This window comes from Lactuca virosa, chromosome 1, assembly GCF_052849685.1.
Source record: "Lactuca virosa cultivar CGN04683 chromosome 1, Lactuca_virosa_CGN04683_v6, whole genome shotgun sequence".
NCBI lineage: Eukaryota > Viridiplantae > Streptophyta > Magnoliopsida > Asterales > Asteraceae > Lactuca > Lactuca virosa.
The window spans coordinates 112179510-112200445 of record NC_136426.1 but is presented as its reverse complement, the minus strand read 5'-3'; the positions used below and the strand labels follow the sequence as shown (position 1 = coordinate 112200445).

The 20936-nt window shown below is 30.1% G+C and overlaps 1 protein-coding gene and 1 long non-coding RNA gene across 2 annotated transcripts; one reads left to right on the top strand and one right to left on the bottom strand.

Moving 5' to 3' along the window:
* Positions 1-10086: 10086 nt before the first annotated feature.
* LOC145119218 (autophagy-related protein 18a-like) lies at positions 10087-11333 on the bottom strand. The gene is made up of 5 exons (XM_079054842.1): positions 10833-11333; positions 10554-10701; positions 10359-10446; positions 10226-10248; positions 10087-10148 (listed from the first exon to the last, which is right to left on the bottom strand). Exons 1-5 carry the CDS (start codon positions 11316-11318, stop codon positions 10087-10089), a joined length of 807 nt encoding a protein of 268 aa, XP_078910968.1. The 5' UTR covers positions 11319-11333.
* A 2660-nt stretch (positions 11334-13993) lies between these two features.
* LOC145106221 (uncharacterized) lies at positions 13994-14995 on the top strand. The gene is made up of 3 exons (XR_013707502.1): positions 13994-14188; positions 14267-14330; positions 14772-14995. It is a non-coding gene; the product is annotated as an uncharacterized LOC145106221 (long non-coding RNA).
* The last annotated feature ends 5941 nt before the right edge of the window (positions 14996-20936 follow it).

The following is a 20936-nucleotide window of genomic DNA, read 5'->3' as shown; positions in this document are numbered from 1 at the left end:
AGAAGCTCTTGAGGTGAAAGTGAAGGAATATGATACATATGGGATGAGTTCACGGCCATCTTGAGTGTACGGCCGTACACACATGTGTGCGGCCGTACACTCCTCTTGAAGGAGTGTTTGGCTTGAATGCAACTCGATGAACTTAAAATAACTCATCCCGAGACCCAAACCTTGAATGTACTAGGCTTAGAACACTCAAACAGAGCCTAAACAATGCTACAAGATAGCAGAAACGAGTATGACTTTCAATGATCGAGGTAACTTAGAGATAGAGATTTCCGGGTTGTCACAGATTAATATATTATAACTTATAATATATTAATAAACCATATACATACTATTCTCAAAAGACTATTATTGGTATGTATTCGACCCGAGAGTAAATACTATTGGTATGTATGCTACTCTCGGGTCGAATACATACCAATAATAGTTATGGACTTAGACATCTAATCCAACAAGAACAACATGAATGGTCGTGGTTTTGACAACTGGGCTAAATGTCTCCAGATAATCAACACCAACACCTGGTTAATGCTTGAATCACTGGGCAACAAGTCGAGCTTCGTCACCGTTTTATCACACCAGTTTGATCTTTCTTCAATTTGTACACCCATTTACAATCAACAATATTAATATTCGGTTTTCGGGGTACCAATGACTAGGTACCGTTGAGCATTATAGCAGAGTATAATCAGCACCCATCGAATTTGGAATGATGATATACAATACATTTAAGTCTACATGTCTCCCATGCCTTTAAGTTTACTTTCCTTTATTATATTTAAAAGACCATGACTAGCATATCTAATGCTATCCACGACATTTATATAAAAAAACAAGAGAGAGAGAGAGAGAGAGAGAGAGAAAAGCCAAGTTTATAAAATCTTGCATGCCTTTATAAGATATAAATTAATTTTTAGCTAAAAGACAAAAAAAGTATTTCTAGTCCAAATTAATGTAAATAACTTAATAAATCATATCATATGGTATATATTATGTAACTTGCCATTAAAAATTATTATTTTCATAGAATAAATAATTTCCAATTAATTATAAGAGTTTAGAAATATTTATCAAGTATCATATTCTTATAAATAATTAATTGTATCAAGTTGTTATTAGTGTGACCATTTAAGATCATATGTTAATTCGTAATATCGTTTTAATATGACTCTTGAGCATAAAGATCTTTCAAGTACATGATCATCTATTGTGACAACAACATTACAAGGTGCATGCCATGTAATTAAGTCCAACATCAACACACAAAACACATAGATATTGAAATTCACTTTGTATAGGAAAACGTTGTATTTCGCCTTGTACGTGTGATAAACATTCTATCTAGTTATTCATATACAAACATCTTTATGAAGGGTCTGCCAACTTCTCTATTTGCTTATTTCTAATCTTGTTTGAACATTTGAAAGTATCCTCCAAATAAAAAGGTTGAGGTGTTAGTATTCATAATATATTGCATAGTCGGGCCTTAATTTAATGTAATTCTGTTTATAATTATTAGATTTTGGAATTAGTGAGAAAGTCAATGATTATCATTAAAAAGCTTGAAAGCATGTGCATGGACTTCTTTTACACATCGACTAAATATTAGGTTAAAACGGAATAGGTAAAGTGGGACACAATCTTAGTAGAGATAAGGAAATGTGGCCTTGGGGTGGGGAGTCTATTTTCTATAAAACACTTACTTTTGACCAAATGGATTTAGATATTTAGAACGAATGAATAGAGGTTGTGTTCTACTATCGTCAAAGCGGTACATGCTATGGAGGGCCTTTTTTCCATTTACTTGGCCACCAAACCTCACTTGTGTGTGGAAATTGATTGTTATGACCGCCTTTCTTTTAAATGGTAGAGATATCGATCATTTTAGCCTTACAGTAAAAAAGATCGGAAGTGGCAAAGATTCTTTTTCTATAAATATAAATTATACAGTAATTCCCTTTATTTGTTTTATATCCTTATTATGTGCCCTTGACATACATGTTAACTACAACATTACGATTGAACTGACTCGTTGATAGAAAGTGGTAGTAGAGATGTCCCATGAGGTTAAGGAGTGGATAGGAGTTGGTGGCGTTTGAAAGCTTGTTTAATTTCAAAGAAATCCTTGTTTGGTCTTGGATCTTGCCAAAAAGGACACCTGAATGTGGAACTTGGATCAATATGGATGTTACTTTGTGTCCTCCTTTAGATAGTTAATAGACAGGGAAAAAAATTGGATAGTAGTGTCCGTTGCACTAGATGGAACAAAAATTTCCTAGAAAATCAATATTTTTCAAACTGAGAGTTTCCTTTCATAGAATCCCCACCAAAATAAAAACTTGATGAAAAACATTGTGGACTTTGATACTTCTCTATGCCCTCTTTGTCGTGTGCATTTTTTAGATGTCTTTAGAGAAATATCGAAGGTTGGTGGGAGCTGAATATTTTGTGTTGTTAGACTTTCATAGATATTTCCTCGATCGTGGAGAATTTGAAGGTGAATAAGTGGGTGAAATATGTTCTCTATGGTATTGTTTGTGCCATCATTTTGGGAATATGGGAGACAAGGTATTTGATTGTGTTCCTTGATAAAAATGTCTAATGTGATCTCTTTTTGTTAGATTACATTCATTTTATTGTTTATACAGTGAGGGCAAAAAAATTAAGATTATTTGGGGCTATTGGATACCCTCTCCTATTAATGTTGTAATGTAAGTATTTTAATATATTTGGTTTCTAAAAAAATGGAAAATTGTATGAAGATTAAATTATAGTGTTGGTCCTTAAGGTATGCACCAATTTGAACTTTTGGTCCTGTTTTTGAAACGTTGATGTCATTCTCATGGTTTCAAATCCATCATGGATGGTCTTTTGCCTAACACCGTTAGAATTTTAAGTTAAGTTCAATACAAAAAGACTTTTTTTCTTTGGAACAAAAATAATAAAGCTTATAAACTTAAGGGACCAAAACTATAAATACTCTAAAATTGGTCAAAATGAAGTATATCTCACCTATATAGATCTCAAATCATTAAGCATGGTGCCAAAATCCATTCAACTTCTTCCTAACCCCTCCCTCTTCAAAAGCCATTACCGACATCCTACAAGCTCCTCGGATCACTGTCTCCAATGACTACCTCCGTTAAGCCTTATTGTCTCTCTTTTCACTTGATAATACATATATCCCCACTCTCACCCTCCCTTTCATGAAACTTGACAAAATTACAAAAATGGTCCCTGTGGTTTGCCAAAAATAACAAAATCAGTCCTATTAATTTTTTTAATGCAAATGGCCCTTGTGGTTTGAAAATCTTGCACGGATGGTCCTTTTTACTAAGGCCGTTAGGGACTGAATTTGTAAGGGCATTTCCGTCTTTTCAAGTATAAAGGGACTGAATTTGTGACTTTGGGTAAACCACAGTGACCATTTTTTAAGTTTGTTTAAAAAAGTAAATTAATTGGCTGAAGGAAGGGGGATGGCTCGAACTCATGACCTCCACCCCTTGTATTACAAAAGCCTTAACCAATTTATAATAACGAAAACGTTAATACATAAACAATAAATAAATTACAAAAAACATTTTTTACATAATTTTTTTTAAATAAATCAAAATATATTTTTGTCATATTATAAAAAAAAATTACAAACAATTTTGTATTCATTTTTATGTATTTATTTTACGTAATTTTTTTTATGTCTTTAAAAAATACGTTTTCGAATAATATGTTATTACGTTGTATTGGAAGGCAAAATTGGTCGAATATGTTTTTGGTTTGGTCCAATCGATTTTCCGATTTTCTGAAAACCGTTTTTCGGTTATATGTATTTAAAAAAACATAAAAAAACCTATTCGATTATATATCTTATTTAAAATATGTATTTCATCTTAATCGCAAGTTGTAAATCGTATGGTTTAAATGAAGATGAAAATAAATAGTGATATATCTTTTTGAAATAACAATAATTAATACTACTCCTGACAAAAAAAAAAAAAAAAAAAAAGACGTATAAATTGTTTAGATACATAACAAAATCGTTGTTAAGTTGTTTTTAATACATATAACCGAAAAACGGTTTTAGAACTAGCGACCCAAAATAATTTATACATTTTTTTATGTCATGAGTAGTGTTAATTATTATTATTTCAAAGATATTAAAAAATATATTTTACAAAAACATATATTTTTATACGAAAACGTATTTTTTTAAAAGACATAAAAAATATTTTACGTAAAATAAATACATAAAAATTGTTTGAAAAAAACTATTTTTTTATAATAAGACTAACATTTTGTTTTATTAAAAAAAGTATGTAGAAAAATGTTTTTTGTAATTTATTTATTGTTTATGTATTAACGTTTTCGTTATTATATAAATTAGTTTAGGAAGATATAACCAAGTGAACATTCAGCTTAATTGGTTAAGGCTTTTGTAATATAAGGGGTGGAGGTCACGAGTTTGAGCCCTCCCCCCCCCCCCCCCCCTCCTTCAGCCAATTAATTCACTTTTTTCAAACAAACTTCAAAAATGGTCACTATGGTTTTGACAAACTACAGAGACCATTTTTGTAATTTTGTCATGAAACTTCAACCACTCTCTATCCGTCTTTCTTTCTCTGCCCTACAACTCTCTCTCTCTCTCTCTCTCTCTCTCTCTCTCTCTCTCTCTCTCTCTCTCAAAACTTTGGTGTTTGTGATGGTAGTGGTGATGTTGTTTAGTGGTGTGGTAGTTGATTATACTACGACGACAATAGCACTCAATTGATAGTTTAAAGGTAGAGGTGGGGGTGGCGGTTTGTAGGTGGGAATAGGCGGGGCCCTTTTAATTAAATATTAAAAAAAAAGACAAATAAGTAAAAGGATAAAAAGGGTAATTTCGTCTTTTACTGGCATTTAACAAAGAGTTATAGATGGTAACGGATGAAAGGACAAAAGGTATGGATCTTGAATCCATGATGACCACCCATATTAATTTCTCAAAAGTAGGACCTAAACTGCAAATAGAGGCATAACACATCGACCAAAACTGTAATTTACTTTTGTGTGAATTAAAAACAGAATGCAACTAAAGGTTCACAGATCCAAATATTTTCGTACTATAAAGATTTACAAATCCAAATATGTTCAATGATTCCAAGTTGGAATGATCCATGCACCCGTTGTGACTATAAAGGTTTACAAATTACAAATCCAAATATGTTCAACGATTCCAAATTGGACTGATCCATGCACCGGTTGTGAAATCAAGTTTCATCTTCAATAGCTATGATGCAATGTTAATTTTTGAACAAATCTTAGTGTAAGAATTTAAGAATTGTGAATGGATGGTATTTTCTTAGTGTGGCTATGAGAAGAACAATCATTGATTTTGAAAGTGATATGCGAAAAGTAAAAATAGGTCCATAAATATATAAATTTATATAAATAAGCAAAATTTGTTAATAGTACGACAAGATTCAACACCTAATAGATCGATCGCTAAGTTATATTAATGACTAGAATTAAAAACAAAAAAAAATTGCTCATTTACAAATAGTAAGTGATAGATTAACGATAGAACCACAACAGAAACAAGCTAATATCAGGGGTGGATGCAGGAATACATAGCAGGTTTTGTCGATGCAGGTAATAGGTAAAAAAATTAAAAAATCAAAAAATTTCTCACTGCGGACAGAAAAAGTAGGCGTTGTCAGTGCCACACCGATAGGGCTGGCAAATATGTACCACAGAGAACCAGTCAATATATTATCAACCGAACCAATAAAATCGGTAGCCAAGTTGTTTGGTAGCCAATATGTTTGGCTGCTAATACCTTGTCAATTAAGTAATCTTGGTATGGTAATGGTATGAAATTTTGAATACAACGATTGTATCATACCAACCAACTTTTATATATATATATATATATATATATATATATATATATATATATATATATATATATATATATATATATATATATATATATACAAAGAAATATGAGTTCTCATATCTTAATGTTTCAATTAGAATAACAACTAACAAGGCTTAGAATTACTAAACTAACACATTGACAGGCAAATTTCTTGATATTTATTTTTTAATGTGCACGAGATCGGTGATACAAAAGCACATCATACTAAAACTTAAAAGGAATACTAACTTCTCATTCATTGTACTGTTTCCATTTTCTTCCTCTAGCAATTTGCTAGGGGTAGACCTCTTTTAATCATTTTAGTGGTTTCCAAAAAAGAAAAAAAAATACTAACACAAGCGAGTGAAGCAACGACCAAATGTCCAAAAATTCAACTTATATTCACGTATAATACATATTAGTTAAAATTTTTGGTATATACCAAATACCAATATATGCCAACCAAATTTGTTGGTAGCCAAATTAATTGGTACCAAGTACACTGGTATGCTACTGGTCGCTAAAATCTGATACCAACTGTAGTTGATACGGTACACGGTTTGTAGAAAAAAAATTCGATACCGTACCAATTCCACCCCTACACACCAGGACACCTACTAAAACCGCCCCTAGCTAATACGTCACTAAGTCCCTCGTTAATTTTGTGGCCAAGTCCCTCGCTAATTTCATCGTTGATCTGTTGTCGTTGTTGGTCTTTAGCGACGGATTTCCAACAAAAATTTGGTCGTTGATTCCAATGTTTCTAGTATGCAAAAAAAAGGGTCGTTTCACGACATGGGAGTTTCATTGAATTTAGGACATGAATATTTTTATTAAAAAAAGAAGGAACGCAAGTTTTTTTGTAGGTTTAGGATGGATATTATTTTTATGAGTAATTAAATATTATTCTACTTTTGTTCCTACCTATCTTCATATTCATGTGAAATAATCACAAGAGACTTAAAATATTATTAATTTTATCAAAATATGACATTTGTCACTATTTGACATAATAGGAGGATAAATAGAAAAAATGGTAAAATAATATTTAATTTTTCTATTTTTATATTTTGCCAACTTTCTTAACATTTTTGGTCCCCGTATTAGCTTCAATTTTCTTAACATTTATAATGAAACCATCTTATAACGTTTGCATTGTCTTAATAAATACAAATCATTAACTCGATAGGCTTATGTGTCCCAAAGAAAATTGTTGGTAAAATAACCAAATGACTAACATTTTAATATTCATTTTTGTGTCCCTAGGTGGTTAATTTGGAGCCTCAATCACAAAATTGTCCATGCTAAATAATGATGCGATCTCCTTTATACCTTACTTACCTTTGGGTCAATAACATGAGAAGTCTAGAGTATAAGGTGTCGTGGTTGTCTTGGTGTTGTAACCTTCTTTTATAAAATGAAACTATAAAAGAAGATTTGATACAACAACAAAAAAAACTTTAAATAGGTAACAAATAGAGATGTCTTAAATCAAAATGTAATAAAAAATGTATGAGAAATTAAATATTCTTCCATCTTTTCTTTCTACTTATATTCCTATCCATGAGAAATTGTGACATATGTCATATTTAGATAAGATTAATAATATTTGAATACATTTGTCATCATTTTAAATTAATAGAAATATATGTAAGAAGAAAAGTAGAAGAATATTTAATTTCTCAAAATGTATTAATTCAAGTAATGGTATAAAAAGACAGTTTTATACTAGAATCTTCATAAATCATAAATAAAAATAACTTTTACTTCTTTGGTAAGTCTTTAATGTATTTTTTATGATTGATGTGATTGATATTAAATATCTCATGTATGCTTTCTAATTATGAAGAATGAATATTTGTAATTATAATAATATATTCCTTAATTAATGATCAAATATGTAGGGTAACTGTGGAACAAATTTGGCGCTCTAAAAATTATAAATACCTAATTTTATGAATAATTGCTTCAACACATTGTTAAACCAAGAGAAATCGATATAAAAAAACACACAAATGTCAATCATGAAGCTTGTTAACATGTATGCTATCCTTTTAATACTTATCACAATATCAATCGCAACAAAAGCATCAATCGCAACAATAGGTAACTTATACATCATCTTTTTCCGATTTAGTGTGTTTTTATATCACAAATTATTTAATTATGTCATTTCTTTTTTAGGTGATGTGAATACCAATAGGAAAATAAATATTAAGTTTTGTCACACCTTTTCAACAATGTCAACTGGCTGTCAAGATGGGAACTGCAATGACTATTGTCGAGACTTGAAGGGGAAATTTGCATATGGAAAATGTTTTGATCCTTACACATGTGATTGTCAATATGTTTGTTAATAATTTTGAAGCTTTTGTTGGTACTTTTTACTACTTCAAATAAAAATTGGTTATTAATGTTGAGTTTTAAAGATTCGTAACGTTATGATTAAAAATGTGTGAATTTGATGATCAAGTTATGCTCAAGTGTAGAGTGAAGTAGTGAACAAATTTGATTTATATACTTAAAGTTAATTCAAATTGAGTTAGGTTTGCTTTTAAAATGGATTAATCAAATTTAGGTAAAAAAAATGAATGGTAACCAAGCTTCTATTGTTGCTAAAAAATGTGGTTTCATTTAAAAATAAAATTGTCTTTGTAGTCTATTTGCGCCTAAATTTGGGCCAACCTTTTTAATTCATTAATATATTCTTTTTAAATTTAAATTAAATCTTCTATGTAGCTGCCTCCTTATTGTTTTGTCTCGGGCCTAAATTTGGGCCGGCCTTTTTAATTCATGTGTTTTAAAGTTATGTTGGGCTTACATTGTTAAGTTGAGTTTTAGTATATTTATTTAGGGTTTTTGAGTTTTGTCTTGCCCTTTAGATAAATTTTATTTTTATAAAATTTATATGGCAATAACTACGCATTTCCACTGACGTGACATGTAATTTCTTCCTTTAAATGAAAAATGTTTGAAATAGAACCCTTGCCAACCCCCTCCCAAAACAAACGTCTTTTAAGTCTTGCCTAGAAACATTTGTTTGGAACGTCACGGAAAGATTATATTTATTATCTAAACAGCTGAAATTATTATTATCATTATTATTACTACTATTCTTATTAAAATATAAATATATTTTTTATGAATGTATAAATATAGTTTTAAATGTAAAAATACATAATAAATAATTATTATAACTTTATAAATGTATTTATACCTTTATAAATACATATAAACATTTTCATATCTTTAAGTCTTTATATATATATAAATATATATATATATATATATATATATATATATATATATATATATATATATATATATATACCATTATGACAAAATAGGTATAAAATACATAGTAATATAAACTATACAAATATTATTTTCATATTTAAGTGTATACAATATGGTTTTAAACAAAATAAATAGATATCATAAATACATAAAATTCGTTTATAATTGTTGTTTTCGTTTAAATATGCATTTTATATATATATATATATATATATATATATATATATATATATATATATATATATATATATATATATAGGCTTAGGTTATTTTGTTTAAAGTAATTATTGTGTTATTGTATGCATAAATGTGGGTCAATCAAATTTACTTATTTTAAGAAAGTGATTAATATATATTATTGAATTAAATATAATTGAAAAAATCATATTAATTAATTACAAGGGTAATTTAGTCAATTAATATAGATTTAATGAAGGAAAATTGCATTTTTTAAGGGATCATAGATTCTATTAATTTTAAAAATCCGATTTTACGAATTATAATTCTTTTAATTCAGACATTCTAACAGAATATGTTTATATATTCAAAAATAAAAATATTCTTGAACCATAAATAATAAAAATATTCTTGAACCTATTTTTTGATGATGACTTTAAAAACTTCTTGAAGAATAACAACTTCTTGTAGAATAACAAAATCTTGAACAATCAATTGAAGAATAAAAACAAAAAATACATTATTTCTTATAGAATACGGGTAACAATTGTGAAGAATTACATTTATTGTTAAAGAATAAAACTAAAATGTCATTTATTCTAAAAGAATAATGTGGTCCGTTCTTCAAGCATCAACTTCTGTGATTCCAACAGAATTGGAATTCGTCATTCCATTCCAATAGAATTGGAATCTCACCAATATCATCCATTGAATCATCTACATAAATGAATAAGATTATTCCAAGATTCACAATGTACAGAAAGCCAAACAGGATCTGAAATAACAAGAAAGATATTAAGCCAACAACAAATTTATGTAATTGTGAAATACCAAATGCAAGTAAAAAATCACCTGGGCAGGATACAGCTGGCATCCTGTAACATATTGTATGTCACCTTCCTTCTTTAACAACAAAATCGATAAATAATATTTAAAATATATATGAGAAAATGAAAGAAAAACCATTGAAATATGAATTTAAAACCTTAAAACGGGTTTTTGAGCTTTTGTTCTGTTCTTTGACATTTTATGGTCAACCCATTGAAGTCTGAATTGAGTCCACCGAAGTAGTCCTGTTTTCAGAAATGGCATAACGAATTACAATCAGGACCTGTATACTAAAAATAACGGATAAAATGTTTGGTAGATTTGTGAGAAAATATCAATAACTACATCATACGAGATGAACTGGTAATGTGGTCTGGATTATCGACAGATGTGATGCTGAAAACATGAATAGTACCCTTATCACTTGAGACTGCAAGCCACTCAGCCGTAGGAGAAAATGCAAGGCTATGTATTTCAGCTCTATCTGCACCCCTCCTTACCTAATTGTTATTAGTAGTATCCCAACCCACCATTAATGAGCTTGGTTAAAATCATCAAAGTTGTAATAATTACAAAGACATGTGTAAAATTATCCAGAATCATAAATGAAGTTAACCAAATTAACGCCTACCTCGTGCAACAATGACCCGTCGTGGGTATTGAAGATACAAACAAGAGTTCCCTTGTTGCTGGCTGTGGCAAGCATATGTCCATTCTGTGACAGAGCGAAGCACGCAATTCTTGAATCATGAGCTAAGATAAACTTTGTTCGCTTCGAAGCGTAATGCTCAACCCTAACTTGTCCCTTCCGCAATCCGAGACAAACAAGCACAAAATTACCAGAAGCTTGTGAAACATCGCAAAGGCCCTTGGGATTCGCAAATGTCTCGATCTGTTGCAATAACTTCAAATCCGTGAAATTGTATACGAATATCTTCTGCTCCAAAATCACAATTATCCGATCTCGCCTTAACCGAAATCCACGAACCTCCGATCGAAAAGATAGCTCACCAATGCATCGGCCCTGATGATCATCCCAGATCATAACCTTATTTAGAGGGTATTGAGGCTGAGAACCGCCTCCGACTAACGCAAGTATATTGCATCGATACAGCATCTCCACGATCCCAATACCGCCTCTATTTTCAAAATCCCGACGGAAGACCCCAATACCACCACCAAGACCACCTCTGTTCGATCCTTGATCGCTCGATTCTTCCCTCTCCCGATCTATGAAGAAGACGATGAAGGGTCGCTGGTGTCGATTTGTTCAATTTAGGGTTTTCAGAATCGGTTTTTAGATAAAGAGGAGAACGAGATTTAAACTGGAGAGATACCATGATTATAGGGATTATTTTTGGAATTTATTAAGCAAATTACTAAGGTAGTGTTTGTTTTTTGTCTGCATATCTGCGTGACCTCTTCTGTTTGCGCCGCGCAGACCACGCGCAGACATTAACATTCGCAGACTGTTTGTTTTTTTGAAGACTGCAGACCTAAAAATGTCTGCGCGCCCTCTTCTTGGTGCAGATGTGAACCAGGGTCTTCTAACATCTTCAGACATCTTCTAGCCTAAAAAAACATATATATCTTTATTTTTTTTAAGTTTTTTTTTTAATTTATATTTTTTCCAACTTTATTAATGATAAACAATTTGAAAAAAAAATTACAAAACTTAAAAAAAAACGTTCGACGATACAAACATGATATTTTTGACAAATTTATAAATAAAGATTTATTACAATAATAGTCGTTGAAGTTGTTTATATAAATATGAAAAAAAATCATAATATATTCTTATATTTTTTTTGCCAAATTTTGTAAAACATTATTTAATACAATATCATCAATTTCTCGAGAAAATATTTATGGTACATTTTTAATGGATTTAATTAAAAAAATTGAAGTTTATTTCCATCCAGTTATGTATCAAATTCTTTGATCACTAATTATAATGTTTAGTTATAACTTTGCAACCAAAGTTGTTGGTTTTTATCAAATATATACGTTAATTCATACCCTTTTTATTTTTATTTTATATACAATAATACATAAAAGTTGATCTAGATTCGTTAATTATTTATAACAAAGTCATAAAAATATTAAAAAATCACTTTGAAATTTGAAAAAATTAGTTTATTTAGATTTCAGTTTATTTTAGTAGCCCGCAGATGTTAAAAAAAACAAATAATCTTCTTTTTTCAGACTGCAGACGTTTGGTCCACCTCTTCTACTGCAGATGTGTACAGATGTGGTCAGCAGACTGCAGACATTTTGCCTCAGAAAAAACAAACAGCACCTAAATTACCCTTATTTATTTATTTAATTTTGATTGGCCCACATTTATGTATACAATAACACAATACTTAGTTAAAACATTTGAACCTATATATATATATATATATATATATATATATATATATATATATATATATATATATATATATATATATATATATATATAACGTGTATTTTTTTTAATATGCATTATATACGAAATAAATACAAATTATATATGTTTTTAAACGAAATAAATACAGGTACATTCATTTAAAAATATATAAAGTTCGTTTTTGAAGATATACATACATAAATATATAATTATTCATTTTAAAACGGTATTCGTTTTTGAAATTTTATAAAAGTATTTAATCATTACCCACCGGGAAGATAATATCATCAATACGTCTTTGCTTCATTGTTTTTGTTTAAATCTAGATTTCAATATTGGAGTTTCATACTCGTGTTTTTTTTTGTTTCCGGAATTAGTTCATTGTGCTTCATCTTATATTTGTGTTTATGTGTTTTTGGAATCGATTTTAATTTAGAAATTCAATAGGTGCTAAGAGTTGTAGAAACCAATAACATATGTGATTGTCAATCAAAATAATATTTCTTGAACGACATTTATATGAATTTAATGATAAATTATAGGGGTGGAATTGGTACGATACTGAATTTTTTTTCTACAAACCGTGTACCGTACCAACTATAGTTGGTATCAGATTTTAGCGACCAGTACCGTACCAGTGTACTTGGTACCAATTAATTTGGCTACGAACAAATTTGGTTGGTATATATTGGTATTTGGTATATACCAAAAAATTTAACTAATATGTACTATACGTGAATATAAGTTGAATTTTTGGACATTTGGTCGTTGCTTCACTCGCTTGTGTTAGTATTTTTTTTTCTTTTTTGGAAACCACTAAAAAGATTAAAAGAGGTCCACCCCTAGCAAGTTGCTAGAGGAAGAAAATGGAAACAGTACAATGAATGAGAAGTTAGTATTCCTTTTAAGTTTTAGTATGATGTGCTTTTGTATCACCGATCTCGTGCACATCAAAAAGTAAATATCAAGAAATTTGACTGTCAATGTGTTAGTTTAGTAATTCTAAACCTTGTTAGTTGTTATTCTAATTGAAACATGAAAATATGAGAACTCATATTTCTTTGTATTTATTAATATATATATATATATATATATATATATATATATATATATATATAAAAGTTTGGTTGGTACGGTACAACCGTGATATTCAAAATTTAATATTATTACCATACCAAGATTACTTAATTGACAAGGTATTACCACCCAAACATATTGGCTACCAAACAACTTGGTTACCGATTTTATTGGTTCGGTTGGTAACATATTGGCTGGTTCTCTGTGATACATATTTGTCAGCCTTAATAAATTATGTATACAAATTTGAAGTGGCTAAATATAAATATATAAACAAGTTTATTAGTCTATAAATCCATTGGCCCTTAAAAAAAACGATGGAAGTTAACTTTATTTAGATCAAAAAATGTTGTATACGGCGTTCGGCGGTATAAACAGTCGAGGATCCGTCTACCTCAAATCCATAGACCGAGAAGGAAAAAGCCATAAACTTGAATAGGAAAAAACTGAGGCTGCCATGGCTACACTTCCTCTTGGAGATGACAAACGCCCGATTACAACGATTCTCATTTTCGCTGGTAATCCCTAGTTTCTCTCTACCTCCATGCCTGTCCTTTATGTTATTATAACATCGACTGAATGGATATGAACGGCAGCCATGGATTCAGAAGCGCTTCCGGTTGTCGAACACTTCAAACTTTCACGGGATGATGGTACTTTGTGAGTTTCTCTATTACTCTCTGTGTCCGATTTCTTCTCAAATCAATAAATGTATGTTGCTTTGACGCTCACCATCTACTTCCTAGTTTGAAGTTTGAACTCCCATTTGCTAACTGTTTGAAAGGTTTTATGACCTTTTTCACTTTTCTGAAATTTGTGTTTAACTACTCAGTTCCAAAATTAGAGACATTTTGAAGTTCATTTTGCAGTGATTAATTGAAAGCTTTAGATTGTTTCCTCTGAGGATAGCATCCAATTACTTTATCATTTTTGAATTTGAGAAATTGCAAATTGAATTTAAAGTGAAAGTATATTCACTTTTAATCGACTGTAGCGTTCCTAAGTTGTAACCATTACTATTTGATACTGTTGATGATCAATGGACTCTAGATTATGAATCTAAGTTACACTTGATAAATAATTGGTGTGAAACTATTTCAGGTTTCCATTAAGTGTCCCTTGGATCGGATATCACGGTTGCTACAAGGATCTTAATCTAAATGTCATTTATCCAGGGAAAGACCCCGATTTTGGTGTGTGTTTAGTTTAGTATTTCGTTTCTTAATCTAAATGTCATTAATCCAGGGAAAGACCCCGATTTTGGTGTGTGAATGGATGGTATTTTCTTAGTGTGGCTATGAGAAGAACAATCATTGATTTTGAAAGTGATATGCGAAAAGTAAAAATAGGTCCATAAATATATTTTTTTATATAAATAAGCAAAATTTGTTAATAGTACGACAAGATTCAACACCTAATAGATCGATCGCTAAGTTATATTAATGACTAGAATTAAAAATAAAAAAAATTGTTCATTTACAAATAATAAGTGATAGATTAACGATAGAACCACAACAGAAACAAGCTAATATCAGGGATGAACGCATGAATGCATACCAGGTGTTGTCGATGCAGGTAATAGGTAAAAAAATTAAAAAATCGAAATTTTTTCCACTGCGTACAGAAAAAGTAGGTGTTGCCGGTGTCACACCGGGACACCTACTAAAACCGCCCCTAGCTAATACGTCACTAAGTCCCTCGTTAATTTGTGGCTAAGTCCCTCGCTAATTTCATCGTTGATCTATTGTCGTTGTTGGTCTTTAGCGACTAATTTCCAACATAAAATTTGTCATTGATTCCTATGTTTCTAGTACGGAAAAAAAATGTTTGTTGAATTTAGGACATTGATATTTTTATTAAAAAAACAGAAAGAAAAAAAAAGGAATGCAAGTTTTGGTAGGATTAGGATGTATATTATTTTTATGAGAAATTAAATATTCTTTTATTTTTGTTCCTAGTTATCTTCATATCCATGTAAAATAATAACAAATGTCTTAAAACATTATAATTTTATCAAAATATGACATTTGTCACTATTTGACATGGTAGGAGGATAAATAGAAAAATTATAAGATGATATTTAATTTCTCTATTTTTATATTTTGACAACTTTCTTAACATTTTTAGTCCGCGTATTAACTTCAATTTTCTTAACATCCTCCCTAATAAATGAAAACAAATTTGATAGATATCATTCTCTCATGTATTATGTCACATGTCATTTTGTCATAATTTTAAGATATTTATTTTACACTAGTTTATAACCCGTGGGAACCACGGTTATAAAATTAATTAAACTTTTATAATAAAAATTTATAATTATTAATCAATTATTTTAAATAAGTTATTTTAAATAAATTATTAATTAAGAGATATATCAAAATTTTAAAGTTATTATAACTTCAAATTTAACATACAATTAGAAAATGTAAATTTGAATTTTGAAATGAGTTGCCTATCTACATGACACATGGCATAATATTAATGAGGAGTTGAATTAGGGTGACATTTGCAAAATTAGATTAAAACTATTCATTTATTAGAATAGGGATTTGTCATTTACTTCATTTTTTATTTTTCAATATATCATTAATTTAGTCTCTATAAATCAAAGATACCAAAATGACTATATTAATTTCAAGTTTCAAATTTTAAATTTCATGTTCAAACTTCAACTCCAATTTTAAATAAATTTACAGTTTAAACCTTCGTATTTAACATTTTGTTATAATTAACACATTTAGTTTACGGATCTGACAACTAAACACATAATTTTAATTTATTTATTTTTGCATGTTTTTTATTCTCTCATAATATTTACTTATTTCAAATTTCAAATTCAAATAAATATCCCGTTTAATCATTCATATTTAATATTTTGTTTTAATCAACTCGTATAATATCCGGGTCTCGGAACTAATTTATAATAAAATCATGTTATAACGCTTGCATTGTCTTAATAAATATAGATCATTAAGTCAATAGGCTTATGTGTCCCAAAGAAAACTGTTGGTAAAATAACCAAATGACTAACATTTTTGTGCTCCTGTTGGTTAATTTGGAGGCTTAATAACAAAATTGTCCATGCTAAAATAATGATGCGATCTACTTTATACCTTACTTACCTTTGGGTCAATAACATGAGAAGTCTAGAATATAAGGTGTCGTGGTTGTCTTGGTGTTGTAACCTTCTTTTATAAAATGAAACTATAAAAGAAGATTAGATGCAAAATAATAAGACTAAACTGCACAAATGGTCCCTGTGGTTTGTTGAGAATTGTCACTTTGGTCCAAAAAAGTTTGGACTAGCACCAGAGGTCCAAACTTTTCATTTTGTTGCTTGTTTGGTCCAATTTGTTATGATTTTTTTTCAAAATGACGGATTTGCCCTTATTAATATGATTTTCTCTTTTTTCTTAATTGTTTTCCTGATTTAAAAAAAATTAAATTAAATCTCTCTCTCTCTCTCTCTCTCTCTCTCTCTCTCTCTCTCTCTCTCTCTCTCTCTCTCTCTCTCTCTCTCTCTCTCTCTCTCGTCATCACCTAGAACATTACCCAAGAACATTACAATGGAAAATACCCTAAAAATCTGAATTATCAAAAGATAATAATACATAAATTTTATTTGGATTCTTGAATCGATCTAGATGGATAAACACCCATAAAGCAATAAGAAAAAAAAATCCATGAAATCGATCTAGATGCAGATTCAGAAACCGAACCAAACAACAACAAACTCGAATCAGAAGCAGTTCCAACGAGCACCCGCTGTCAAAAACCCCCGGAATTGATGTTGTACTGTCCCGATACCCCTTCACAGCCCTCTCAGCAACTGTCATCACATTCGTCTCCTTCCCCCGTCGAAGAACTAGAATCACCAGTGATGTTTTCCCGGTTCCCCATTGTCGCCACCTTCATATCCCCTTCCCTTCCTCCTTCTGCCAAGAAACACCACCACAAGCACCTTCTCCGGCTGTTACTAACCTTCTCAACCCCCACAACCCCGATTTAAGGCTTGAACCGTCGGAAAAATCGACTCCTCCTTCGTGCTTCATAGCGAATCGGGAAAAGAAGAAAGAAAGAAGACTGTTGTTGCTTTCGGTCCCTTTTCGTCTCCGATCAGATGGGAATCGAAGACCCATTCCTTTTCGTTTGACTGACAGACCAAACACAAACACCCCCAGTCTCTTCTTCCTTGTCTCTTTTCATTTAATCTGCAACTTAAACAATAAACATAATCCACCCAATACACACTTCAATTAGAAAAGCATAGAGTGATCTAGATCAAGACTAGATCAAGACCTAGAAAGATCCCCAAAGTAGGAATGATGTTTCAATAAAAACCAGAAGAAGAAAACGAGAGGGAGAGGGAGGAGGCGATGACAGCCGATGGTGATTGAACTCACGATGACAACATCGATCGGTGGCAACTTTGACTCTTTCTTCCTCTTCTTTGGTTGTGAACAACGAATGAAGAGAGTGAGAGGTGACACCGGTGATGGAGGGGTTATGGTATTCAAAGGAGGAGGTGGGTTAAGATGGTGGTGGCAGGCAGCGTTCCCAACTGCCTGTTGTGTGTCGTTCTAATGCTCGTCGACGAGAAAGGAGGTGAAGGGAGATGCGGATGGTAGAGAGAGGAAGCAGCAGCTTTGATCGATGATGGGGTGTTTGGATTGTTGAGTATTAAGTGTGTGTGTGAGAGAGAGAGAGAGAGAGAGAGAGAGAGAGAAATATTCTTTTTTTATTTTTCTTTTAATCAGAATAAATATTTAAATAAATAAATAAATAGAAAAAGAAAGTACCAAGGGTAAAATAGTCATTATGAAAAAGTTTATAGAAAACTGGACCAAACTCGCAACAAAATGAAAAGTTTGGATCTCTGGTGCTAGTTCAAACCTTTTTGGACCAAAGTGACAATTTTCAGCTAACCACATAGACCATTTGTGCAGTTTTGTCAAATAATAATAATAATAATAATAATAATAATAATAATAATACTTTAAATAAGTAACAAGTAGAGACGTCTTAAATCAAAAGGTAATAAAAAATGTATTTAACTCGGTTAATGGTATAAAAAGATAGTTTTTTACTAGAATCTTCATAAATCATAAACAAAAGTAACTTTTATTTCTTTTGGTAAGTCTTTAATGTATTTATTATGTATGATACGTATGCTTTCTAATTATGAAAAATTAATATTTATAATTATAATAATATATTCCTTAATTAATGATCGAATATGTAGGGTAACTGTGGAACAAATTTGGCTCTCTAAAAATTATAAATACCTAATTTTATGAAGGATTGCTTCAACTCATTGTTAAACCAAGAGAAATCGATATAAAGAAACACACAAATGTCAATCATGAAGCTTGTTAACATGTATGCTATCCTTTTAATACTTATCACAATATCAATCGCAACAAAAGCATCAATCGCAACAATAGGTAACTTATACATCATTTTTTTCGATTTAGTGTGTTTTTATATCACAATTCTTCTAATTATGTCATTTGTTTTTTAGGTGATGGGAATACCAATAGGAAAATAAACGTTAAGGTTTGTCACACCTTTTCAACAATGCCAACTGGCTGTCAAGATGGGAAGTGCAATGATTATTGTAGAGACTTGAAGGGGGATTTTGCATATGGAAAATGTTTTTATCCTTACACCTGTGATTGTCAATATGTTTGTGGCTAAAAAACGTGGTTTCATTTATAATAGCTCCGTTAAAAATAAAATTGTCTTTGTAGTCTATCTGGGTAATGCTTAGACATTTTTTAAAATTTAACTACTCATTTATAGAGAAGGTTATTTCATAAAATATCTAATTTAGTTTTTAAATATTTTATTAAAGGCAACTAATTTTAACTTCATTAATATTTTTTTTTAAATTTAAATTAAATCTTCTATGTAGGTGCCTCCTTATTGTTTTGGCTCAGGCCTAAATTTGGATCGGCCTTTTTAATACATGTGTTTTGAAGTTATGTTGGGCTTACATGGTTAAGTTGAAGTTTTAGTATATTTATTTAGGGTTTTTGAGTTTTGTCTTTCCCTTTAGATGAATTTTACTTTTATAAAATTTATAAGGCGATGACTAGGCCTTTCCACTGACGTGGCATGTAATTCCTTCCTTTAAATGAAAAATGTTCGAAATAGAACCCTTGCCAACCCCCTCCCAAAACTAATGTCTTTTAACACTAGGCTAGTAACATTTGCTTGGAATTTAACGAAAATATTATATTTATTATCTAAACAGCTAAAATTATTATTATCATTATTATTACTTCTATTTTTATTATAATATAAATATATTTTTTTATGAAGGTATAAATACAGTTTTAAATGTATAATTACATAATAAACAATTATTATAACTTTATAAATGTACAAGTTGTGAGACCCATGTATTACATGAACAATTATATATATATATATATATATATATATATATATATATATATAAGTTAAAATATTTGAGAACTTTGAACTTTCAAGAAAATAAGAAAAACTATGAATTATTATAATTGAAATGTTTTTATCTTTTAAATTTAAACAAATAATTTAAATAAATAAAGAAAAGAAACTAATGAACTTTAATTTGAAAATTTTGAAATCAAAAGGTAAATTCAATAATGCAATTGATATCAATTTATTAGTACATTTATTGTAATTATTATATTAAAATATTATGTGAATTTAATAAAATAGAAAAACTCATAAATTGACATTTGGAAAAAAAGAAATTAATTCAAAATAACCATAAAATGGCATTTGAAAATTTGAATAAGAGTGTGACATGTGGCAAAAAAAACATTTATTTATTAGAGTAGATTTATACATTTATAAATACATATAAACATTTTCATATCTTTAAGTCTTTGTACATATAGACAAGTATAAACCATGTACGAATATGACAAAATAGGTATAAAATATAATATAATCCATGATTAATTCCCGTCAAGACGGATTAATCCCTTAACCCCAATCGACCATTTGGGGTACTTGTGCGCTTGGTCCCTAACTTATTGTTTAACTCGGAAGGTCCCTAATGTTTGTTTTTGTTATGCGTTTGGTCCCTACTGTTTGTTTTTGTTACGTGTTTGGTCTCTATCTTACCTAAAAAGACTATTATTTAAATAGGTAAAATTGGTGGGGTAGGTAAGGTAAGGTGGGGGTAGGGTTGGGGGTGTGTTGATTTAAATAAATTAAAAAATAGGTAAATTACACCATTTGTCCCTCGTGCACATGTCAGAAAGCGTG

What these genes read in the sequence shown, in the direction of transcription:
- LOC145119218 (XM_079054842.1), bottom strand. Translation starts at nt 11,318, where the DNA reads ATGCTGTATCGATGCAATATACTTGCGTTAGTCGGAGGCGGTTCTCAG. An exon ending in CCACATTACCAGTTCATCTC is followed by an intron (nt 10,447 to 10,553) that starts GTATGATGTAGT and finishes TTCTGAAAACAG; the next exon opens with GACTACTTCGGTGGACTCAA. An exon ending in GCCAGCTGTATCCTGCCCAG is followed by an intron (nt 10,149 to 10,225) that starts GTGATTTTTTAC and finishes TTGTTATTTCAG; the next exon opens with ATCCTGTTTGGCTTTCTGTA.